The 26,665-nt window shown below is 40.0% G+C and overlaps 1 protein-coding gene across 1 annotated transcript in view; it reads right to left on the bottom strand.

The window, feature by feature from the left end:
- Positions 1-186: 186 nt before the first annotated feature.
- The window catches only part of ABCG4 (ATP binding cassette subfamily G member 4), a 365,340-nt gene continuing 338,861 nt past the window's right edge, over positions 187-26,665 (bottom strand). Inside the window, exons 10-13 of the mRNA XM_075840823.1 lie at positions 14,223-14,324; positions 13,657-13,825; positions 11,403-11,503; positions 187-375 (exon numbers count right to left, since the gene is read on the bottom strand). Of these exons, the coding sequence (XP_075696938.1) occupies positions 187-375; positions 11,403-11,503; positions 13,657-13,825; positions 14,223-14,324 (561 nt within the window). The remainder of the gene's footprint in view (positions 376-11,402; positions 11,504-13,656; positions 13,826-14,222; positions 14,325-26,665) is intronic.

Here is a 26,665-nt window from a genome sequence, read left to right as displayed (position 1 = left end):
CATAAATACGAAAATGGTCATAACTTGGCCAAAAATGCTCGTTTTTTAAAAATAAAAACGTTGCTGTAATCTACATTGCAGCGCCGATCTGCTGCAATAGCAGATAGGGGCTGCAAAATCTGGTGACAGAGCCTCTTTAACCAGGTCATGTCTACATTATCTACAGTAATCTAAATAGATGGCAAATTAGAGAACTAGAAAATACATGGCCCATACCTGTAAGGAGTTGGAAGCTGCACCAATAAGAAGCCCCAATGATTGTGCAACAAGAGCAGTAGCAGTAGCAAGAGCAGAAAAAAGGAGAAAACGAATAGCCTCAGGGGGCTGACCAGTCATCCAGTATACAATGCTGCAGTATGCAATAGGGCAAACTACCTGTAAAAACACATACAATAAAACAATGATTTTATATAGTCAATGTCTTGAATTTCTCAGGGTCATCTATTATTTGAACAAACTACTTCAAACTTAACAAAAAAGAACTCTTTAAAATAAAGTCTGGAATTAATCTAAAATAGTGCTATACCCGGAGATACAGAAATGAAAGGTTTTTGGTTTTTTTGAATTGAGGAAAAGAAAAATAATTGTGACTTGCAAATTCAAAACTTTTAAACAACTTAGTCAGAACCTTTCTCCTTCAAAGTCATTTTACCAACATCTGCAAAATCTGCGATCAAAGAATACGCGGACTCATAGTTATGAGTCTGGTGTATGCATGAGGTGAGCACTCCCCCCACCCTTCTCACAGTGATTAATGGGCTGCTGTGTATGCAAAGTTTGAGGAGAACAGGGTGGGGAAACACTCTCCCCATGAATGCAGTGTATTCTTTGATCGCTCCTATTAGCTAAACAGCTCAATATTTGTTTGTGCCGTTTTATCTTATAGGAGTACAGACCTGACCCTGTAATATGCAGCCTTTACCTAAGGCAGCATATTGAGGTGACATATTCGCTTTAAGAGATAAAGGCGAATAGGTGAAATTAGTTTCCACAGAAAATAAAGATAAATGGTCCATAATGCTGAAGGTCACTAGGGTATAGAAACAGCTGAATTTCTGTTAAAAAGTAATGTGAATGTATATAATACACAGAGTATGACGCACCCCATGATACAGGATTGAGTTTGCAGTCTAAAATATATACACCATATTCCAAATTATTATGCACATTGGATTTAAGTGTCAAACATTTAATTATTAGTTTTTCAATTAAACTCATGGATGGTATTGTGTCTTAGGGCTCTTTGGATCATTGTAATCAATCTCAGACACCTGTGATAATTAGTTTTCCAGGTGTGGAGGACGTTCCACATTATTAAGCAGGCCACAAGTTTCAAGCAATATGGGAAAGAAAAAGGATTTCTCTGCTGCCGAAAAGCGTGAAATAGTGCAATACCTTGAACAAGGTATGAAAACATTGGATATTTCAAGAAAACTTGAGCGTGATCATCGTACTGTGAAAAGATTTGTGGCTGATTCAGAGCACAGACGGTTTCGTTCATATAAAGGCATAATGAGGAAGGTTTCTGCCAGACAAATTAATAGGATTAGGATAGCAGCTGCTAAAATGTAATTGCAAAGCAGAAAACAGGTATTTGAAGCCGCTGGTGCCTCTGGAGTCCTGCGAACCTCAAGGTGGAGGATCCTCCAGAGGTTTGCAAGTGTGCATAAAGCTATTATTCGGCCATCCCTAAACAATGCTCACAAGCAGAAACGGTTGCAGTGGGCTCAGAAATACATGAAAACTAATTTTCAAACCGTGTTGTTTACTGATGAGTGCCAGGCAACCCTGGATGGTCCAGATGGATGGAGTAGTGGATGATTGGTGAATGGCCACCATGTCCCAACAAGGCTGCGACGTCAGCAAGGAGGTGGTGGAGTCATGTTTTGGGCTGGAATCATGGGGAGAGAGCTGGTAGGCCCCTTTAGGGTCCCTGACAGTGTGACAATGACCTCTGCAAAGTATGTAGAGTTTATGACTGACCACTTTCTTCCGTGGTACAAAAAGAAGAACCGTGCCTTCCGTAGCAAAATTATCATCATGCATGACAATGCACCATCTCATGCTGCAAAAGAATACCTCTGTGTCATTGGCTGCTATGGGCATAAAAGGAGAGAAACTCATGGTGTGGCCCCCATGTTCCCCTGACCTCAACAATATTGAGAACCTTTGGAGCATCCTCAAGCAAAATATCTATGAGGGTGGGAGGCAGTTCACATCAAAACAGAAGTCTGGGAGGCTATTCTGACATCCTGCAAAGATATTCAAGCAGAAACTGTCCAAATACTCACAAATTCAATGGATGCAATTGTGAAGATGATATCAAAGAAGGGGTCCTATGTTAACATGTAAATTGGCCTGTTACGTTTTTTTTTATTGAAAGAGCTTTTGATTTCTGTAAATATGACCTCCTGATGCTGCAAATTCAACAAATTACCATTTTAGTTCTCTTTACAACCTTTAAAACGTTTTGATCTCTGTTGTGCAGAATAATTTGAAACAGTGCATTTTGAGTTTATTTACTTCTAAAAAAAAATCTGTTATCATTAGGAGATTTGTTCAATAAAATTTGCATTATACTCCAACGGTTGATGGCTGGAAGATTATACTGACTGTCATTTGCATCGACTATTTAGGAAAATCAGCGGTGTGGAATGCGGTGTAGTTTGGTGATTTCTGTTATGTTTATACTTAAAAAAAATGATCAATTAGAATCTATTAGACAATATGTATCCAGAAGAATAAGAGGCGGCACACCATCATAAGTACAAAATAAAGGTGTTTATTCACCTAGTGTAAAAAGGCAACATTTCACCTTCTCAATAAAGGAATTATCAAGGCTCGATAATGCCTTTATTTTTCTATTTATCTACCTATGTTATATACAGATCCACTGTAATGCCCATGGCCGCGGGACGTCAGGTTTACTCACCTTCTGATGGCCGCAGCCATGGATCAGTGAGCGCTGGCCCGCATCTCCTCTTCAGTAGATGCCAGCGCTCACTTCCGCTTCACTCTGCTATGTCCCATAGGGTGCGCCCGCTCTCAAAGGGCCGGCGCACGCACCTGAATTAAAGTACCAAATTAGCATATGAGCACCCTGGACAATAAGAAGGGCCCTGCCCCTTCCTGCATTGCTTGAGCGTTGTTGTCGTTACCTATGTTCGTCTCTGCAAGTGGTTTCCTAAGTGTCTTCCAGTTCCCGGTGCTCCCGTTCTTGCTACCTGTAACCTATATCCCATGTTATCCAGATCCAAGTGCCGTATAGAGTTGGAGACGTGCTGCGCTGAGTACTACGCCTGTCCTGTTATACCACACCTAGTGCCTGCCTGCTGCCATAGTCCCATCAGAGTCTTGCTACTGTCCGAAGTTACCACAAGTACACCTATTTGAGCTATACACTTTGACCTGTGTCCTGTTGGCCAGCTGCCATACCATTAAGGCGGCATGGCCCAGTGGGTCCACGCACCCAACGTGGCATCTAGCACATGCAATATAATTTGGCACAAGTTTTAACTGAACCGATTATAAATAGAAAGCATAAAATAAAAATACACCCAGTGCCCACTGACCTTTGTGCTGTTTCCCTATTGTCACAGTAAAGTACCTATCATAATGTCTGCCTATGCCTTAAAGAGGACCTGTAACTAGGCCATATAAGTTGACCTGGTTAATTTACCTGAATAGTGATGTCCCCCTGATTACAGCTCTATTTTTCTTTCTTTTCCTGGACCCTCCAGTTTCAGAAAAATGGCCCACTGTTGTATTGGCTCCCTCTATGCTAATTTGCTGTAGATAGCCAAAGGGTTGGAACTAGCTTCTCCGCCTCTAAAAAACGGTGCTGGAATCAGGAAGAAAGCGCTATTTGGGTCAGTAAACAAATTCAACTAGTGACAGGTCCTCTTTAACTTGTTTAACCCCTAGGGGCACCACGACACAGCTGTATGTCCTGGTGGGAAGTTACATTGTGCACCAGGGCGTACAGTTACTGATTGGTTCCCGGAGCATACTGTCAGCTGACACTCCACTCTTGTCGACCAACGGTCCATCGCTGCTGATTTTAGCAATTAATCCCTTAAATGCGACGATTGATTGTGATCGCCACATTTAAAAGGTTTGTAGCAGATAGGGAGCCCTTACGATGCGATCGTGGGGGTTGCCGATGTTTGTCATGGCCACCGGAGGACAGACAATGGCCTCTGGGTCTGCCATATACTGAAGCCTATGGGGAAAAGTGTAAAAATAAAAGTTATAAGTTAAAAAAACAATTATTTTTCCTATAATAAGTCTTTTATTATAGGAAAAAAAATGAAAAAGTAAAAAAAAAGTACGCATACTTGATATCACCGCGTTTGTAACTACCCAAACTACAAAACTATAATGTAATTTTGCCCACACAGTGAACACCACAAAAAAATAAAATAAAAAACAATGCCAGAATCTCTATTTTTTAGTTACCACCCCTCCCAAAATAAAGAATAAAAAATTATCTATTTACCCCTAAATAGTACCAATAAAATCTACAACCCGTCCTGCAAAAAAAAAAAAAGCCCTTACACAGCTTTTTTGACTGAAAAATAAAAGTGTAATGGCTCTCAGAATATGGTGACACAAAAAAATAAATTATTAAAATAAATAAATAGTGATTTTATTGCCAAACATAAAGAAAACGATATACATATGGTATTGCCGTAATCGTATCGAACTGCAGAATAAAGTAATATTGGCATTTATAGCCCGAGTTGAACACTGTAAAAAAAAGAATATAAAAACATTGTCAGAATTGATGGTTTTTGGTCACCTTGCTTGCCCAAAAATTTAATAAAAAGTGATAAAAAAAATTGCATGTACCACAAAATGGTACCAATGAAAACTACAGATTGTCCCACAAAAAAATATGCCCTCACAAAGCTCCGGTGGAGAAAAATAAAGAAGTTCTGGCTCTCAGAATATAGCAATGCAAAATGTGCAGTGTTCCAAAAGCAAATAAGATTGGGCACCATTTGTCAGTGCGACACTGGCCACACATCTTCAGATTATTATTTATTTACCGCATTATTATACCCTCTTATTATGCCCTGATGTACTCCGCACAGATTACATATACCCCCACATTATAAACTGAGATACCAGTAAAACCCCAAACAGAACAACTACCAAGTAAAAGCCAAATGGCGCTCCCTCCCTTCTAAACCCTACAGCGTGCCCAAACAGCAGTTTACCTCCACACAAATGGCATCGCCATACCCAGGAGAACCCGCTTAACATTTTATCAGGTATTTGTCTTCAGTAGCACAAACTGGGCACAACATATTGTGCACTAAAATGGAATATCAGCTGAGCCGCCCCATACGCTGTGGGTGTCAGCTGTGTATTACAGCTGTTACCCAGGACTAATGGACAAGAACAGCGATTGCGCTATTACAGAAGCCTGTAAAAATTACAACATATTGCAATTCATTATAAAAAAGTTAAATAAAATTATTAGTAGTGAAAAAATATATATATTACAAGTTCAAAGAAAAATCTTTTTCTCATTTTTCTTCTAAAGTAATGTAAAAAACAGTGAACGTCTTAAATAATACAGAATTTAAAACATTAAAATTGCTGGTATTTAGTCACCTTAGTTCTAAACAATTTAATAAAAAGGGATCAAAAAGTTGTATGTACCAAAAACTGGTACCAATAAAACCTACAGCTCGTCCCGAAAAAAATTGACCCCAAAAAAAAAAAGTTATGGCTCTCAGAATGTGGAGAAACACAATTTTTTTTTTAACAAACTGTTTTTTCTTTGTAAAAGTAGTAAAATATAAAAAAATGTGTTATAGTAGTTTAGTATCACCGTAATTGTATTGAGAAGCAGAGTAAATTTATGTTGTAATTTTTTTGAAAGCTGTAACAAAGTAACCCAAGAAACAATGGAGGATTCTCATTTTTTTCCAATTTTAGCCTGCAAATAATTTTTTTTCAGTTTCCCAGTACATTAAGTGGTACTTTAAATGGTGTCAATAGAAACTACAACTCCTCCTACAAAAAAAGAAGCCCTCACACCACTCTATTGACGGAAAAATAAAAGAGTTATTGCTCTTGGAAGGCGGGGAGTGAACAAAAAAATGCTAAATAAAAAAAATGGATCAGTCCTGAAAGGGTTAATTAATTTCTAATGAAAAAAACATCTATGACCACATGTGGGGTATTGTCGTACTTGTGAGAAATTGCTTTACAAATGCTGGGGTACTTTTTCTCCTTTATCCCTTGTGAAAATGAAAAAAAAATCAAAATTTTAGTGGAAAAAATGTTGATATTAATTTTTACGACCTAATTCTAATAAATTCTGCAAAAGACTATATGAAAAATGAAAAAGATCCTGGTAGTTGGCGGGTATATGAATGAATCAAAAATCGACTAATATGCCTAAGGCACAATGAAACTCTGATTTCCAACTACTCAAATAATAAAGTAAAGAAATAAAATAAATTTTTTATTAATATAAATTTAATGTATGCAAAAGAGAGACACACAACATATAAAGTAAAATTTAGCCAATGTTGGCTAGCAAGGCATATTGGCAGTGGTGGATGATCATTAGGGCGGTTCGGGCGGCCGCCCGGGGCCCAGGGCTCCCAGGGGGCCCATGGCCGCCCGAACCCCCTCATGCCCGGTGGCGTCGACCGCACCTGTCATGAGGCGAGGTGAGCTTCTGTCCTACTTAGCAGCCATGGTCTGTGCTGAAACTCCCCCTCCGGCCCCCCTTCCCTGCTCTACACAGCTCTCCTCCTGCTGCTAGCCATCCGGACATGGGGAGGGGAGACTGTCTGTGAGCAGGAGAAACACTGTGTGAAGACTCCCACCACATCAACCTGCTGTGTGTATATATATATATAATTTATATATTTCTGCAGCAATTCCGCAGAAACTAGCAGAAATTCCCCTGCAGAAAAAAAGCACCATTTCCTGCATTTTTGCTGCAGAAAATGGTGCGGATTTTGCTGCGTTTTTTTTCAATGTTGGTGGATGGTGACGTCTCCTCTGAAAAAACGCAGCAATTCTGTCCACTTTCCACAGCAGGAATTGACATGCTGCAGTACGAGAAATACGCACCGCAGGACAAAATGTCTGGTCGGAAATTTTACGCAGCGTCTGGATGAGATTTGTTAAAGAGGCTCTGTCACCAGATTTTGCAACCACTATCTGCTATTGCAGCAGATACGCGCTGCAATGTAGATTACAGTAAAGTTTTTATTTTAAAAAAAACGAGCATTTTTGGCCAAGTTATGACCATTTTTGTAGTTATGCAAATGAGGCTAGCAAAAGTCCAAGTGGGTGTGTTTAAAAGTAAAAGTCCAAGTGGGCGTGTATTATGTGCGTACATCGGGGCGTGTTTACTACTTTTACTAGCTGGGCGCTCTGACGAGAAGTATCATCCACTTCTCTTCACAACGCCCAGCTTCTGCCAGTGCAGACACAGCGTGTTCTCGAGAGATCACGCTGTGACGTCACTCACAGGTCCTGCAATGTGTCAGACGAGCGAGGACACCGGCACCAGAGGCTACAGTTGATTCTGCAGCAGCATCAGCGTTTGCAGGTAAGTAGCTACATCGACTTACCTGCTAACGCCGATGCTGCTGCAGAATCAACTGAAGCCTCTGGTGCCGGTGTCCACGCTCGTCTGACACGATGCAGGACCTGTGAGTGACGTCACAGCGTGATCTGCCAGAAGCTGGGCGTTCTGAAGAGAAGTGGATGATACTTCTCATCAGAGCGCCCAGCTAGTAAAAGTATTAAAAACGCCCCGATGTACGCACATAATACACACCCACTTGGACTTTTACTTTTAAACACACCCATTTGGACTTTTGCACGCCTCATTTGCATAACTACAAAAATGGTCATAACTTGGCCAAAAATGCTTGTTTTTAAAAAATTAAAACTTTACTGTAATCTACATTGCAGCGCCTATCTGCTGCAATAGCAGATAGGGGTTGCAAAATCTGGTGACAGAGCCTCTTTAAATCTCACTCACTTTGCTGCTACTGTATTCTGCATATTTTCTGTGTGGAAAATACGCAGCAATTCGTTAAGTGTGGACAAGCCCTAATACAGTAGCAGCAGAGTAGATTAGATGTGAACAATTCTCATCCACATGCTGCGTAAATGATAAGTGGGGAAAAAAATCTCAGAAATTGACCTGCGGTGCGGTTTTTTAATATGCAGCATGTCAATTTTATTTGCGTAACAGCTGCTCATTTGTTTCGGGTTTTCCCCATTTAATTCAATGGGGAGGTAAAACCCACAACAGATAGCAGATGTTATGTAAAAACGCAATTTAGAAAAAAGAAAAATCTTATACTTGCCCAGAATTCTGTTGCTTCGTCTGGGCCGGTCTCCTGGGATGACGTTTCACCCCATGTGACCGCTGCAGCCAATCACAGACTGCAGCAGTCATATGGGATAAAATGTCATCCCAGGGCTGCACTGTAGCGACGCTGTGTAGCACTACATACAAGGGGGGAGCACTGTATGGCACTATATACAAGGGGGGAGTGCTGTGTGGCACTATATACAAGGGGGGAGTGCTGCGTGGCACTCTCTACAGGGGGGTGTGTGTGGTGCTATCTACAGGTGTGTGTGTGTGGGTGGCGCTATCTACAGGGGGTGTGTGTGTGGCGCTGTCCACATGGGGGGTTGGCGCTATCTACAGGGGGCACTGTGTATGTGGTGCTTTACTTTACAGTGTCTGACACAATTATATTCAGTGGCGCAGTGCATGGTGATATTATATTTAAGGGCTGCAGAAATGTGTCATGGCCAGGAGAAGTCGTCATGAGCTCTGGACCGGATGGAGAAGAAAAGAGAAAAAAAAACTACTACCATCTGAGACGTCGTCACCTGTGAGTCACTGGATTTGTAGAGAATCTGTCCCCTCTCCTGACATGTTTATTATAGGAAATCCTTATACTCCACATAACGTCTTTGTGCAGTCCAGGACTGATAGAAAAATTGGTGTTACCATTCCCCTTGTCAGGAGGATGTGTCCCTGCACAGTGTGATACTGTCAGTATGTAGGGACACAGCCCTGTGAAAGGGGAATCGTAACACCCATTTGTTAATGCTTGTGCAAAAAGGTAGTGTTAGCAATAGTTACGGCGCGGCAGGGTGGCGGTGGAGAAGGGGGGCCCAAGTTTGGGTAACAGCCCAGGGCCCATGGTCTTCTTAATCCCCCACTGCATATTGGGTCAAAGTACGTTGCTCCAATGTGTGAATGAATACTTAGGCCTTAGAGCATGTTTCACGTCTGCGTTACGCACGTTAAAGCAACGGACGTTACACGGACCTATGCAATTCAACGGGGCCATTCAGACATTCAGTGTTTTTCACGCAGCGTGTGTTGGCTGCGTGAAACTCATTGCATGTCCTATATTTGTGTTTTTTGCGCATTACACACCCATTGAAGTCAATGGGTGCATGAAAATCACGGACAGCACACGGACGCACATCTGTATGCTGTGCGTGATTTACTCAGCAGTTGCTAAAGAAATTATGAGAATAAGAAAAACACCTCCTTCAGTTTATTTTGCTGACGTAATAAACGTGTGACATACGGATGACATACATGTGTAAAAAACGTAGACACGCACCGTACACGGATATCACACGGAACTGCACTGCAAGAAAAAAGCTGAGTTTTTTACGTGCACAAAACGGGCACGTTCGTGTGAATAAGGCCTTATAGTGACCAGGGGGGCTGTCGTGGTTTTCATTTCATTGTTAGGCTAGCATTACAATTGAAATTTAATCGTCATCTAGTGGCTAGCTCAGCAGTCTGCAGCTGCTGTCCGATGCACTTTGCATTCAGTCACTATAAGAATTCATTCACATATTGGAGCAACGTACTTTGACGCAATGCGCCTTGCTAGCCAACATTGGCTAAATTTTACTTTATATGTTGTGTGCCTCTCTTTTGGATATATTAAATTTATATTAATAAAAGTTGTATTTTATTTCTTTACTTTATTATTTGAGTAGTTGGAAATCAGGGTTTTATTGTGCCTTGGGCATATTAGTCATTTTTTAAATGCTCACTATGCACCTAGATAGATTATTTGATAGGTGTAGTTTCCCAAATGGGTTCATTTTGTGGGGTTTCCACTGTTTCGGTCCCTCAAGGGGCTTTGCACATGCGACAAAAGTGCCACAAACCATTCCAGCTAAACTTCAGCTCCAAAAGCCAAATAGCGCTCCTTCCCTTCTAAGTCCTGCCGTGGGTCCAAACAGCAGTTTATTACTACATATGGGGTATTGACGTAATCAGGAGAAATTGCGTTACAAATGTTGGGGTGCTTTTTCTCATTTATTCCTTGTAAAAATTAAACATTTCTATGTATTTTCAGAAAAAAAGTGTAGATTTTCATTTTTACAAATGAATTCCAATAAATTGTGCAAAAAAAACTGTGGGGTCAAACCCCTAGATAAATTCCTTGAAGGGTGTCGTTTCCAAAATGGGGTCACTTTTTGGGGGTTTCCACTGTTTGGCACCACAAGACCTCTTCAAACCTGGTGCCTAAAATATATTCTAAAAAAGGAGGCCCCAAAAGCCACTAGGTGGTCAATTGCTTCTGAGGCCTGTGTTTCAGTACATTAGGATACCAGGGCCACATGTGGGATATTTCTAAAAACTACAGAATCTGGGCAATAAATATTGAGTTGTGTTTCTCTGGTAAACTTTTCTGTGTTACAGGAAAAAATGCATTACAAATTTATTTTGGCAAAAAAAAAATGTCAATTGTAAATTTCACCTCTACTTTGCTTTAATCCCTGTGAAATGCCTAAAGGGTTAAGAAACTTTCTGATGCTGTTTTGAACACTTTGAGGGGTGCAGTTTTTAAAATAGGGTGATTCATGGGAACTTTCTAATATATAAGGCCTTCAAAGCCACTTTTTTTCCGGGACCAGTTCAGTTCTAAATAGCCTTTTGAAATTCACTCGAAAATGTGAGAAATTGCTGCTAAAGTTTTAAGCCTTGTAACGTCCTAGAAAAATAAAAGAACGTTCAAAAAATTATGCAAACATAAAGTAGACATATGGGAAATGTAAACTAGTAACTATTTTGTGTGGTATTACTATCTGTTTTACAAGCAGATACATTTAAATTTAGAAACATTTTCTCAAATACATATTGAATTTAATCTACCATTTTTTTTCACTTACAAAAAGTACAATATGTCACGAGAAAAAAATCGCAGAATCACTTGAAAAGCATTCCAAAGTTATTACCACATAAAGTGACACGTCAGATTTGAAAAAAATCGGCTGTGCCACGAGGCCAAAACAGGCTGCATGCTAAAGGGGTTAAAATGTTTACATTGCACACTTGAATAATGGGTCTAACAATATCACTTTACCTGGAAAGGGACATCTGCCATTGTCTTGGCTAGATAATATGCCTTTAAGCTGTACCAGTAATTTAGGTGTTCTCTGAGAAATACAGACATCTCCAGAGGAACTATGGGTAAAGAATAAACAGTGTTGTAGGAGGGAGGAAATAGGAGATTTTAGAAAATACTCAGGATGGGATAACCATGTATGAGAGGATGATAAAGACTAGAGAAACAAAATGGATGAAAAAGGAATTAGGGGTTTATATGAAGTGAACACAGAAGAATAGGAGTTAGTAATAATAAGAATGTGTTCAGTAGATAGAAGAAAAATAACAGTAAAAAATAAAAAGGCTGAACAGAAAGATGTCCAAAAAGCTTGTCATAGGCATGGGTCATGGACGACCACTTGTTCAGAAAGTCATTCATAGAGATGACACCAGAACATATCAGATTTGAAGTCTGCTTAGCACTACATGGACAAGTTCACCAAAAAATAGAGAGAACTCGCATTGAAAGTGCACCTATTGTTTATAATTAGGAATATTTGGCTTTGTCCAACAAGCCTATGAACAGCTCATAGCCACCAATGTACAGATCCCAAAAAATAAAATATTCCAGTTCTCTCAAATCATTTTCTTTAAATGGCATGCTCTATTCTTTCTGGTTTTCATGCATTTTTGTCACAGATTTTTAACATCAACTTTAATGGAGAATCACAATGGTATAAAAAACAGGACATGGTCAACGTGGAAGGAAAAGTGTATTTAGCATGTGGTTTTGCTATAGTTTTTCAGATGCCCCTGCCGCACAACTACCAGTACATGTGATTGTATCCTTACACCGGATTTAGTTTACGGACAGAGGTAATAAGAAGAGGTTTTTTTAGAACTATTTATATGGTCGGAAAGGGTTTGGCATGAGCAAACAGGGGCCTAATTAGATGGCAAAAGAGCTTGTATCGTACAATGGTTAAGTTGCAACAGCTTTCATCACTGCCATACTGTCCATAAAGGGGTTGTCTGCTTTATACAATTCCTAATTGTTAGAAGGGTGACTTGACAATAAGAAGATCTTATTGGGAGCCCCAATCATCTGCCGTTACCTGTGGTGAACCCTGGCAGTAAGTATTTAATTTCCCTGCAGCGCCACTACCGGGGAAATTGAGCATTACACTGTGCCCATTCTAATAAATTGGTTGTATTGCAGGACAGAACGAGGGACGCTCTTTGTAACGGCTGTCCAGTCTGGCCAAGAGACTTCCCTTCTAAGTCCTGCCGTGGGTCCAAACAGCAGTTTATTACTACATATGGGGTATTGACGTAATCAGGAGAAATTGCGTTACAAATGTTGGGGTGCTTTTTTTCATTTATTCCTTGTAAAAATTAAACATTTCTATGTATTTTCAGAAAAAAAGTGTAGATTTTCATTTTTACAAATGAATTCCAATAAATTGTGCCAAAAAAACTGTGGGGTCAAACCCCTAGATAAATTCCTTGAAGGGTGTCGTTTCCAAAATGGGGTCACTTTTTGGGGGTTTCCACTGTTTGGCACCACAAGACCTCTTCAAACCTGGTGCCTAAAATATCGTAACGGCTGTTCAGTCTGGCCAAGAGATGAGGATCCTGAACTGAATAAAACTCAGAACTCCCTAATAGGACATATGAAACTGTGTGAAATAAGTGTAGGGACTCCGAATGAGGTTGCCGTAAAAAGGCAATTGTACAGTTTGATCAAAATGTGTAACTCAAAAAAAATAAATAACTGACTCATCTTTTGCCTGGTATCTCTTTAGGGACAGCTTGGGGAACAAAGTTTATATGAAAACTTTAACTGATAGCAATTTTGGCAGACGTTTTCTAATGACTATGTCAGGTTCAAGGAATTTCCATCAAAGAATATTTAATTCCTATCCACAGGGTTCCCCTGTGTCCCCCAGCATGTCTATGGCGAATAGGAGTTTGTATGGAGCAGCAGTCGAGCATAAGTGCTCCCGCTCTATGCAACTCTATAAAGTTATGGAAACAGCTGAGGGAGGGCGCTCAGATTTTTTTCCCTAACTCCCATGAGTTGTATAAAGCGGAAGCCCAACCACTTCTCTTCACAAAATTTTCCATACTGCGGATGTGCAGGTGAGGAAGAGTGGGGGACTCGGGGCCTCATCAGTGATCATCAGTGGGGGTGAAAAATCTCATTTATTCTTTGGAAAATCCCTTTAAGATTTTTAACTAGAATATAAAAACAAATAAAAGTCTGTTGACTGAATAGTTGTTGCTCTTACAGGTCAACACAGTGGGCATGAGAGCTGCAAACATAAGAAAGAGCATGGAGAAGAACAGGAAGCCCGTGTTATTGAATACTTTGCTGGCATCGTCACCAATGTGCAGGTACAGCAGCCCGATCAGAACCCCGATACATAGATGAGACATGAAACGCAGGTGAGTCAGGACCTGGGAGAGTGGGAAAGTACAAGCAACATTACATGTAATGCCCCCATACAGTGAGAACATGTTGCCTGTAAGAAAAATGAACAGGCACCATCAAGTGATACAAACAGACTCATTGGTTGGAAAACATAGGTCAAATTGAAAGAAAAACTTATGGTCAAGGAGCGTTCAAGACAAACAACACAAATACCGTAGTGCAAAAGGGAAGCATCACATTTATAAAAATGGCTACAGGAATCTGGGACAGTATAAATCACTACAGCTCAAGTGATGGGTAAATAAAGTGCATCTCACCTCTGTCACCACAGTACCTATGGTAGTCATTCATTCTGCCTCCCAGATGTCTGTCTCTCCCTATCTGCCCCATTAATTTTATACTGTCCACCTTCTTTTAACATACCGTATCTCTCATGATTGAGAGGAATGTGCGTTTGAAGAGGATGCAGAACTGGTTCATGGAACTTGTTGCAAAAGTATGGCTTTCAATGTGGCCAGAAACATCCTGCTGGAAAAGGAGAGGATTAGTATAAATTTAGAATATAAACATAATGAAGATATTTATAAGATGAAGAGCTAATGTTAAATGGTAATGGTTTAAAGGGAGTCAGTCACCAGAACGTCCGAGTTAAACTAGTAACAGGATATTGTGGAGGAGACTAACTTGTTTCTAGTGTTTATTTTCATTTTGTGCCTACTGCCTCCTTTGTAGAGAAATACATTTTATTAGGTTTATGCTAATGAGCATTTAGGTGCAATGAGGGCGTTACCATTGCACCTAAATGCTCTTACTTCGCTCCCCAGTTCAACCCCTCTCCCTTCTTACATTGATTGACAGGGGCCAGGCAGTGTACTATCTGTAACGCGCGCGCATCCCTGCTCTTCACCCAGTGCATGCGCAGTACGATCTTTCTGCTCGACGTTCTATTCGCAGGAATGTGCATGCACAGCGCCCCTGCTCTTTATTCGGTACATGTGCAGTACTGCCGATTAGAACGTCGAGCAGAAAGATCGTACTGCGCATGCGCCGGGTGAAGAGCAGGGACGCGTGCTCGTTACAGATAGTACGGGGCCAGGCATGAACGCGCCGATTACGCTGCCTGGCCCCTGTCAATCAATGTAAGGGTATGTTCACACGGCTTATTTACGGACGTAATTCAGGCGTTTTACACCTGGAATTACGTCCGAAAATACGGCTTGAAAGCGATGACAAACATCTGCTCATTGAAAGCAATGGGCTGACGTTTGTCTGTCCACACGAGGCGTATATTTACGCGTCGCTGTCAAAAGACGGCGCGTAAATAGACGCCCGCGCCAAAGAAGTGTCATGTCACTTCTTCAGACGTAAATGGAGACGTTTTCCATGGACTCCATGGAAAACTAGCTCCAGTTACGTCCGTAATGGACGCGGCGTTCAAGCGCCTGCACATGCCGTTATGGCTGAAATGACGGGACTGTTTTCTCCTGGAAACAGCCCCGTAATTTCGGCCGTTACGGACGCTGCCGTGTGAACATACCCTAAGAAGGGAGGGGGGTTGAACTTGGGAGCGAAGTAAGAGCATTTAGATACAATGGTAACGCCCTCATTGCACTTAAATGCTCATTAGCATAAACGTAATAAAACATATATCTCGACAAAGGAGGCAGTAAGCAGAAAATGAAAATAAACACTAGAAACAGGTTTGTCTCCTCCACAATATCCTGTTACTAGTTTAACTCTGACATTCTGGTGACAGACTCCCTTTAATCACCATCATTACCGCATCATAAAATCATGACAAAAATGTATTTGTCTTGTAAATGATATATGGTACATTTACTTGGTATCCCCATATCCATAATAACCTGTTGAAAAAAAATATCAGTGAATGACGGACTATAAAACTCTGGCTAAAAATTTGTTTTTCTTGGGGAAATTTTATGCATTTTCCTCATAAAATACATTAAATGCTACATACAGTTTCCCTGAAAATTTGTCTTAAAAAATATTCAATCAATCCTGCAAAATACCGCACACGGTTACATTGATGAATAAAAAAAAAAAGTCATGCCCAACCACATGCAGTGGGGAAAATGCTTTTACTCGTCTTTAGTGACAAAATCAGCAACATCATTAAGGGGTTAATATGTACTAAAGCTACCACAATTATGCACCATAAATATTTACATGAAACATAAATTAAACGTCTACTTTTATGACATGTCAATCAGATGTGACATAAGACCAACAATGGTGGGGGTCTGTAGTGACTAGGTTTTTAGAGCTGATTTTCATTGAGAGATGTCACATATGCAAATCCCTATGGGAGCGTGATGATCCAATAGTATCCTCGCAGTCTGACTTTCTGACTTACTTCCGGTGGGTCCTTGGCCGACTTCTGCTGCTTCAACTCTTTTTCACCTTAAACAAAGTACTACCATAGTCGGCCAATATGCTGTCTAATTTCATATTTCCGGCATCTGATTTAGCCTGGAACAATGAATCTCAGGTTGCTGCATTTTATGAAGATTGATTGCGACCTTCCTACTGCACTGCATGATCGAATTCCTCTGGGTATCAGATTGGGAAATCCATTTTAGGGGAGATCTTAAGAAAGGGAACACACTTGATGTTTCCCTTGCTAGCTCCAACCTTCAATAAACCCCCAGTCACTGCTCAGTAGAAGTCCATGCAAGTGGGTCGTACAGCATTCTCAGCAGAGGAATGAGGACGCAGTGTGCCTATAGGCCTTTGTCTCTATTGTGGACAGTTGTCCTATTTGTCCTTCACAGCCGGAAAACTCCAAGGCTTAGGTGAGAGAGGGAGTTTACCTTGGGCCTCACACCCTAATGATTCTGGTTCCTGTTATTGTCAGTTTACAAGCTCATCACGAGGCTAGTGTGGACTTTTTTGGACTCCGACGCAGCTGGACATTTTATTGAATTTGCTCGCTGATGATCTTCTTGTTTCCAGCATTGCCCCCCTGTTCTGAATCGCAACCCGGAATTACCGCTCAGATCTATTGCTTTTCTATCCGAGCTGCCTCCGCAATACCAAGACTTTGCTAATGTATTTTCAGAAAAGGCAGTAGAGATTCTTCCAGTACATCTCTTCTACCGTTGTTATATTCCACTTCTTCTATTTAAATGGGACATTGGCCTTTACTCCTCACGTGCAGGTCAAGGTACATCCTTACCTGGCTATTGTTCCTAACTGTTATAGACTCTGTTCCTGACTCCTGATCCTGACCTTTCTCTGCCTTGTTCCTGGATTAAGCCCCTATCTCACCCTTTGGAATTGTCAACTGGTTCTTGTCATGGTATCGATCCCAGCCTGAATCCTGAATACCGTTCTATCTCATCCTCTGGCTTTATACATCCTGACTGTGTATATATTGGCAACCCCCACCTACAGAGGAACTTCTGCCAATCGGTGACTAGTTTGGGGACTACACCGTGACAATCTGACCAGGAAAGTTCATACCTCTTTACAGAGGTCAAGTGTGAAGAAAGTAGAGTTTCCTTAAACTCCACACCCCAGTCCGATGAGAAAGGTAACAGCACACAACATGCCATATATGAAAATACAACTTAAAAAAGTTGTCCCAAAATTGACAATTATCACTTTTCCAAGGAATAGGTGATAATTGTCCTTTTGCTGGCGACCCCACCGCTGGGACCACACCAATCACAAGAACGAGGACCCAAAGCTCAGAGACAGTGGTGCCGCAGTGAGGAGGAGCTTAAATGAGGCAGTGGTTATACATGCACCTGCCACTCCATTCAATGACTATGGGACTGATGGAAAAGCCGGGTCTGTACTCGGCTGTTTCTGTAATCCCCATAGGCTTTAAATGAAGCGGCAGTGTACATGCTTGACCGCCACTCCATTAAATTCCTGTGGATAGGTGATAATTGCTGATTCTGGGAATACACCTTTAATAATTTATATGCACAACCACCTTCACGCAACTTTGGATCAAACAGTGATTATATGCACAAATTGCATCAAAATTCAACTTTGCTGCCAAAATGCTTACTCATGCAGACAATGCAAACATAATGTACTCTCCAACATAACGCAAATGTTTTTTTTTTTTAAACATTACATTCCCTAATTATAGCATCAATTCGGGAAAAAAACATACTGAATTCTGTCTAGATAGTTTGCAAAAACCTAAACTTTTGGAAGGGACTACCTCTCCAGACCTATTAGTTTACTTTCTGGATGGCCAACTGAGGTACCTACGAGCAAGGGTGTTGATGGAAGATTTATCCAGCCCTGAACATCCTCTAGCCCATTATCTGAATATTTAAATCCTATAGCCGGTTTTAGAGTGTCCTGCCTTGTTTCCTCCGACTCTCCTCCACTACACTAATTGTCTGTTCAAGTCTGGCGAGAGGCAAAAACTTTGGCATCCTTTGTGAGTCTACCATATGAAATTCCTCTATGGTCATACCCCATCTTTACCGACATGATCAACCTACCTGATCGTGGGTTCTTTCAAAAGCTAGGCGTTATATGCCAGAAGTCATTATGCATATCTAATCGGTGGTCGAAATAGACATGAGCGGGTCCCTGTGCAAGAACAGAATACGAGTCCTTTACTTTTCAACCATAGAGCATCCCCCTTATCATACAAAATCCCCATTATGTCTCTCCAACAGTCCACCAGTATTTGCGAGGTATTAAATTTATTAGCTCAATCCTTTACATGCAATCTAATGAACAGTAGGACACTGTTAATATGGTAATAGTCAGAGTGCTGTATGCTAATGCACAACCCTGACTCCCAAGCTCAGAGAAATAATTCAGAAGACTACTTGCTGCTGTGTTATTCATTCTGCTTCATTAGCATACAGCGTATGGGCCATTTGTAGGCTTACTGCAGGAGAATGCAAGGGAGTACAAAAAAAATAAAATCCATTTGGAAACTGTGTATTTTACGCTATTCACTCATTACTGTAGTCAGGGGGTATTCCGTGGACAGATTCCCTTTAAGCTGACAGAGGGACCCCTTACCTGTTGGACCCCTGGTGTGTCCACCCCTGCATTTAATACATTAAACTCATTTTGCTCAGCTCACAATACAATTTTATAGATATCTACAGTTGAGGCATACCAAGCTTACAGTCCACTGAGCTTAATCCCTAACGCCGATCACACAATATAAAGAAAGGCAGCCTTCCATTATTTAATTATTATCTAAGGGCAAGACAGGAGAGTAGTTTGGAGTTGCAGGTGCTCAGAGCTGGAAATAGAACTACAAGTCTCATTGAGGTATCCAAATGGCAATGCAGGAGAGTAGTCTGTGATATCCAGGGTCAACCACTGGGAATAGAATTACAAGTCCTAGTTAGTTATCTAAAGGGCAATGCAGGAGTGTAGACTGTGATAGCCAAAATCAACATCTGGGAGTAGAAATACAAATCTCAGCTAGGTATATAAAGGACAATGCAGGTGTGTAGTTTGTGATAGCATGGGTCAACAACCAGGAGTAGTACTACAAGTCTCAGTGAGGTATCAAAAGAGCAATACAGTAGTGTAGTCTGTGATAGCCAGGATCAACAACTGGGAGTGGAACTACAAGTCTCAGCGAGGTATCCAAAAAGCAGGCAAAAACAGGGTGAAAAACAATGTCAAACACTGTAGAAGGACAGAAAGCTGTATATCACAACTAGGTATGAGTAAACTCAAATAACTGTCACGGAGGTCGTTGCTGAGGAGATTTAAAAAGAGCACCCAGCCCTCTGATTGACTGGGTGAGGCAAGTTCATTATAGTACCCCACTTCTACGAGGGGCCACCCGACCACTAGGGATCTTGTAATGGAATCTTTTCTTTAGAACATTGGCATGAACAGAACGAGCAGGGACCCAGGATCTTTTTTCAGGACCATAAACTCTTCCAATGAAGCAAATATTGATGTGACCCCCTAAATCCCTAACAACCAATAATAGATTGACTTTAATACTCAAGGTGACTTGATTGGGTTAGTCAGGTATTTAAGGAATACATTAGTGATCTTAAATGGCTCAGGCAGTAGAAGATGGAAAACCATAGGGTTAATAATTTCTAGAATTTATATGGACCAATATATTTAGATGATGACATTTTATCCTGTTATTTTTAGTGACCAACCACACCCTTTCCTCAACCCTTAACTAAGGACCCAGAGCATGTCTCCGATCTGCAACTCTTATGTGCCCTTTTACAGACCTATTCAGATTACAGTGATCCTCTGCCCATAAAGACTTCAAGCAATCGGTGATTATCTTAGCCTCAGGAGTATCAACCACAGGAGGAGAGAAAGAACAAAATTTTGTATGGAACATGATAACGGTTATTTAGGTCTTAATCACACAGTATTTTGGGCAGTATTTGTAAGCCAAATGACCCATGAGTGGGTCCAAAACACGAAAGAGTACAAATCTTTCAGTTATACTTTTCTCTGTGTAGGTTCCACTCCTGGTTTTGGCTTACAAATAGTTAGGCAAAATACTGACCAAAATACTGCCACGTGAAAGTTTAAAGAAAACGCTGCCAAAGGAAGGAAAGACACCCAATTATGTGATGGAATCACCGAGAACATCACGTAGCGGTGACGCTGCGCCACAGACGCGATGACACGCACGTGATGATGTAGCAACATGGCACCTCCTGCTTCCTCCCCTATCCTCCACGCGTTGAGCGGTGTATAGTGGCAGGTGAACTTCGCTGCTGCGAGTGGCTCCTGGACCCAGATATACACGATGCCTCCTCTTTTGGCCTTCTTCTCCCACTAAGATGCTTTTAGGGGGGTGAACTTTGGCTTTATGCAGCACTGGGACCAGGACCAAGTCTACAGGATATCAGGACACTGAACTTGGCTTTATGCAGTGCAGGGACCAGGACAACAAGACACATTCTGGATACCTTATTCTATTTCCCATATTTGCTCTATCCTCCTAAGGAAGTTCTTTGAAATAGACAAGGGACGTGAGTTGTCTATTGAAATACTAATACCTGCTGTATTCGTTGCTTAATATTCAAAGCTCCTTAGACCATTACCTTTGCTTCTCTATTGTATTACATCAATAAAACTACAACATATAAGGAATTTTTCCTTGTCAGCTGGAGCACATACAGGATGTGAGCCTGTTTGTCAGTAATGTGGATATAAGGATTTCTAGGGACTGCCAACTTGAGTGCATAAGGGATATGAGCGGAGTTTTACTTATTAATATTGGCTGCCTAATTGTTTGCTGCATTTAAATTGCATTTCACTACTGGATGGACTTCCTGTATATATCTGGATCTCTGGGGCTTAAAGGGGCAAGTTTGCCTAGACTTATATAGTACTTCCATTTTTTTCTTACCTATGACTCTGTGGTAGTAATTTATGAGGTTCTGAGGTGGTTGAGGAGTGGTTGAGGAAGTATTCGTTTGGAGTGGTCATTGCTGGCTATAGGTGGTTTGAAACATCTCGTTTCCACTTTCTCTATTTCTCCATACACAATGGTGGTGAAAACTAAAGCTAAAGCTAATAATACAATAGGAGGGAAAAATAAAAAGATGGAGGAAATAGCAGGGAAAGCTGCTGATGACTACACAGATTTGGTAGAAAGTCCCTCACCACTGAAGAAGCTGATTAATTTGCAAGAAAATCTTGCCTGAAGAGGTAAAATCTCTATAAATTTGTCTAAAAAGCCAGTAGATAATACATCTGATATAAGTAAGAGTAGTAATGAAGCTTCCCCAGCTAACAAGAAGGATACAACCAGTAGGGAGGTTTAAGGAAACTGAGAAAGACTCAGAGAAAAACACACAGGAAGATACAATACAAGAAATTCTTAGGACTGTTAAAATATCTAATGCCAGGTTTGTACTCTCTCTCCGGCCCTTTTCATATTAACATTGGAACCACTATTGTTACATATCAGACAGCATGACGATGTTAGAGGCTTAACTGTAGGCGCTGTACAACATAAAATAGCGGCCTTTGCAGATGACCTTCTCTTGCTCATTACAAACCCGTTGAGAGCTATGCCCCATATACTTGCTTTGTTTGACACATTTGGCTATGTTTCCTATTTTAAAATAAACCTCGGTAAGTCGGAAGCGTTAAATATCAATGTACCTTCTCATATTGCTACCCAACTGCATAGTTGTACCCCTTTCAAATGGCCATCCAAGGCAACTAAATTTCTTGGGATAATTATTTCAGCTGACCCTGGGGACTTATTTGCACTCAATTATAAACCCCTTTTACCAAAATTCAAACACTATTATTGTCTATTTGTTTGCCGTTCCTCTCGTGGTTTGGCAGGAAAAACTTACTAGCTACTTATATACTCCCGCAGATTATGTATATGTTGATTGCATTGCCTATTGATGTCCCGAAAAGTTACTTTCGGAACTTTAAAACACTGTTCATTTCCATTCTTTGGAATTGCAAGCACTCTAGATTAGCATACTCTTCTCTTATACAGAAAACAGAGCAGGGGGGCATCTCTCTACCTGACTTGGAAACGTATTTCATAGCCAATCACTTATCTAGATGGATGCAATTAGCAGATATTAGCAATACCTCTTTATCTGTTGTTATGGAACGGGCCCTTTTGGTGTCGGATATGCTTAATCTGCTCTGGGTAAGCAATGTATTGCAACAAAAACGATGTGTAGAAAAGGTGGATCCAGCACTCGAATAATTAAAATTCCAATTTTATTTAGGTCATATTAAAACAAGGGATAAAACAAAAATCCCGGGACCACGCTTACGCGTTTCAGACCACTAGGGTCCTTAATCATAGCTTACTTTACAAAGATAAAATTTACATATAAATAGTCAAAGACATTCAATCAGGTGACTGTTTAGGGCTGGGTTTGAGAATTTAACTCCATGTTGTATGTTACAAAATTTGTGTCGTAGTTGCCCTATAATGTTATAATTCGCAAGATTATTATACAAAAGAAGGTGAAAACATCCCAAATGGCATATTAAAGAAAGTGTAATGGTGGGGGGGGGTAGGGAAACGGACAAGTGAGCCCTAATCTACCCGCCACTCTGTCCCTGCCTACTTGCAACGACCCGCCCTAGACGACGGGGTACAACTGGGCGGCGGTCCCTGCGCTCAGTAAGTGCATGACAAACACGACAAACAAACAAGGGAACACAAGCAAGGGAAATGGGCAGTTGCTCGCGGAAACACCGTGAGCAACAGAGTAGTGAACGAGCCGAGTCAAGCCAGGAGAGTGCGAGGTACAAAGCGAAAAGCAGAAGAGTAGTCGGTAAGCCAGGGTCTGTATGGAGCAGGATCAAAAAGTAGCAGGAGCTGTAGCTGGGCCAGGAAACCTCAAGGAAAGAATTCACAAGCACAGATGGACAGGAAGAGCAGGCTTAAATAGACCGAGGGCGGGAGCTAGCTGAGTCTGGCCAGGTTGCGATAGGCTCTCCCACTCCTAAGCCTGCCAGCCTGAGTGGAGGAAGCTGGTGTCTGTCTCAGGGATGTACACTCAGGTGTTGACTGATTAATTCTGGGAGTTAACCCTGAAGCAGTGCCTGGCAGATCCTTTACAGAAAGACTGTCATATAATAAGAACTATTTCAATATACACAGAAAGAGATCCCTTATTTGTATTTTATGGCTTGAGACATGTGATTTAGTCGATCAATTCATTAGTCTTCAGGTGTGTATTATAGTCAAACGTAATTCAAGGAAGAAGGCTAATTTGTGTGTTTAGTAATAGTAGTTTAAGGACATTGGAAAAGTATGAAAATGTTATTAGAATAAGTGACATTTCTATTGTGCAAGTAATATATCTTACATCATATATATTAAATAGTATAAAAACCATTCAATAGAATAAAGAAATTTGTCTAAATGTATGACACTCGTGGTGCTGAAGGACAGCTCCTTTCCCATATAGTGTTAGAATAATCAGTATATATCATTTGCGTGGTGCTGAACAGACAGCTCCGCTTTAAATGACACAGTGAACCAATATTCAAAGAGTAAAAGGATAGATTCTCTTCCAAGAGTGTATGCACAGATTAATTGATAGACAATTCTTGATAGAATTTAATTTAATCTAAACAAAACTTTTACTTAAATAATGAATTGAAACTAATATTAATTTTTATGTCATCAATTACTTTAAATTTGGAATTTTTGTGAAATAAAATATACAAGATTTGATCAATAAATATACATTAAATCGTTCCTGTAATTCATACCTGTTGGGAAACGAGTGTCTAGTTTTAAAATCCATAATGCGTCTCTATTGAGCAAAAGTTTTCTCCAATTCCCTCCTCTTTTTGGGCAGAATACTCTCTCTAAGCCGCAAACTTTCAATGCACTGATTTCACTTTGGTGTGTCTCTCTAAAATGTTTTGCCGCTCCTGAAATATTAATTTTATTTAAGTTTTTAATATCTGCTAAATGTTCGGCTATTCTTCTCTTGAGGGGTCTTATAGTACATCCTACGTATTGTTTATTGCAAGCGTTGCAAAATATGACATACACCACATGAGTGGTATTGCAGTTAATGTAAGACTTTATGGGAAAGGAATTATTACTTGAAAAAGATTTTAAATTATCAGAAGTCATCATAAATTTACAAGTTGTACATCTATTACCCCCACATTTGCATGAACCTGTGTACTTCAACCATGTACTTTTTTTTATCAGGAATTTTGGGGAAAATACTAGGTGAAATTCTATTTCCTATCGTGGTTGAGTTTTTCGCTACAAAGTTGCAACCTGTTTTTAATATTTTCTTTAAGTCATGATCTTTGTCTAGGATAGGTAAATAACGTTTGACAATGGATATTATCTGTTTGTACTCATTGCTATAGGGAGTAGAAAAAGTTAAGGAATTTTTTTGATGGTTGGTCTTAATATTGTTTATTTTGGGGTACAAATATTCTGATCTGGATTTAGCCTTAACTTTATTTTTTGCTTCTTGTAACATTTGTTTAGAATAGCCATGTGTTGTAAGCCTAGTATCAATGATGTTGCATTCTGCTAGAAAGGTGGAATTTTCAGTGCATATTCTTTTCGCACGTGTATACTCTCCTAACGGAAGATTGTTAATGACATGCTTCGGGTGTGCACTTGATGCATGTAAAATTGAGTTTCCCGAAGTGGGTTTACGATATAAGCTACTTACAATACTGGATTTTGAAGAGTCACCAGTTAGAGTAATATCAAGAAAGGATAAGGATGTAAAATTTTTGTTATGTGTAAAAATTAAATTATCTTCGTTGTTATTGATATACAATATAAAGTTATCAATTGCTGTATATGAGCCTGACCAAATAATCAGTATATCATCAATGAAACGGCCATAATAATATATATCCTTTACAAATGGATTTGAGTTGCTATGGATATACCGTTCTTCCCACCAGGCTACATAAATGTTAGCTAATGAGGGTGAGAACTTTGCCCCCATAGAACATCCTAAACATTGTAAATAGAACAAATTATCGAATAGAAAATAATTATGTTTCAATAAATGGAAAGTAACACTAAGAATATATTCTTTTAGATGATCCGAATAATTAGTGTATTTTTGTAGTTGATCATTGAGGGCTACAATAGCTTTATCATGAGGAATAGATGAATATAAGGCACTAATATTACATGTAACCCAACAAAAAGAATCTGACCATTTCAATTTATCCATTATTTGAAGAACATTTGTACTATCTTTGATGTAACTAGGGGCCCTCTTGACAAGAGGTTGTAGTAAATTGTCCAACCACTCCCCTAAACGCTAATTTAATGAATCTATACTAGAAACTATTGGTCTTAGAGGCGGTGGAAAGGATTCTTTGTGGATTTTGGGAAGAGCATGAAAAATAGGAATCACTGGAAATTTTTTATCTCGATATTTACTTTCTTTTTCCGAAATAATGCCCAAAGTGCAACCCTCCTGTATAACATCACATAATTTGGTTTTAAAAATATTAGTAGGATCTGATTTTAATATTTTATATGTTTTTGTATCATTTAATAATTGCGTAATTAACTTTTTATATAGTTCAGAGTCCATAATGACTACTGACCCTCCTTTGTCTGCATTTTTTATTGTTATATCCTTATTATCATGTAATTCTTTCAACGCTAAATTTTCCCCTTTCGAAAGATTATTAACTGGATTCTTTTTATCTTTATATAAAGATTTCAAAGCTTCCTCTACAGCTGTTTGGAAGTCATCCATAGCATTGGATCTGCATGATAAAGGATAAAAAGCAGGATTAGGCAAAAAAATACGGTTAATAGGAGCATTGGACAGTCCCATAAAAGTAGAACTTTCCTTTTCCAAGGTTTGTACATTCATGATCGTCATTTGCTCTTCAAATAAAAAATTATCAAAATCATTTGTTGATGATGCATTACTTTCCACCTCTTGAGATTGTATAGTATCTTCTTCCCAAAAATATTTTTTCACAGTTAGTAGTCGTACAAATTTGTTGACATCAATTAGAGTTTGATATAGATCAAAACTTCTAGTTGGTACAAAATTAAGTCCTTTTTTAGCACTTTTAACTGGTTGGAATTAAGAATATGAGCTGACAAATTCACGACTGTAAAATTATTGCTGTAGTTTACATCTTGAATGGTGTCTGTATTATTTCCACACATAATTATATCTTGGTTAATATGATGGTGTGATGTGGTTGTTTTTCGTTTTGAAGATCTTATGACTCTGTTCACACCCGTTATTTGTAATTTCTCCTCTTCGGATATCTGCTGTTTCCTCTTGATGGTTCTCCTAGATCTTCTTGTATGCGTCCATGTCTGCTTGGCTCTAAAAAAGCGGTGGTACGTGTCTCACCAAACTCCTGGACCCTTGCCCTGGATGGTGCCAAAGACCCCC

This window comes from Rhinoderma darwinii, chromosome 10 (assembly GCF_050947455.1).
Source record: "Rhinoderma darwinii isolate aRhiDar2 chromosome 10, aRhiDar2.hap1, whole genome shotgun sequence".
NCBI lineage: Eukaryota > Metazoa > Chordata > Amphibia > Anura > Rhinodermatidae > Rhinoderma > Rhinoderma darwinii.
Note: the sequence above shows the minus strand (reverse complement) of the source record. Positions and strands in the feature narration are given on the sequence as shown.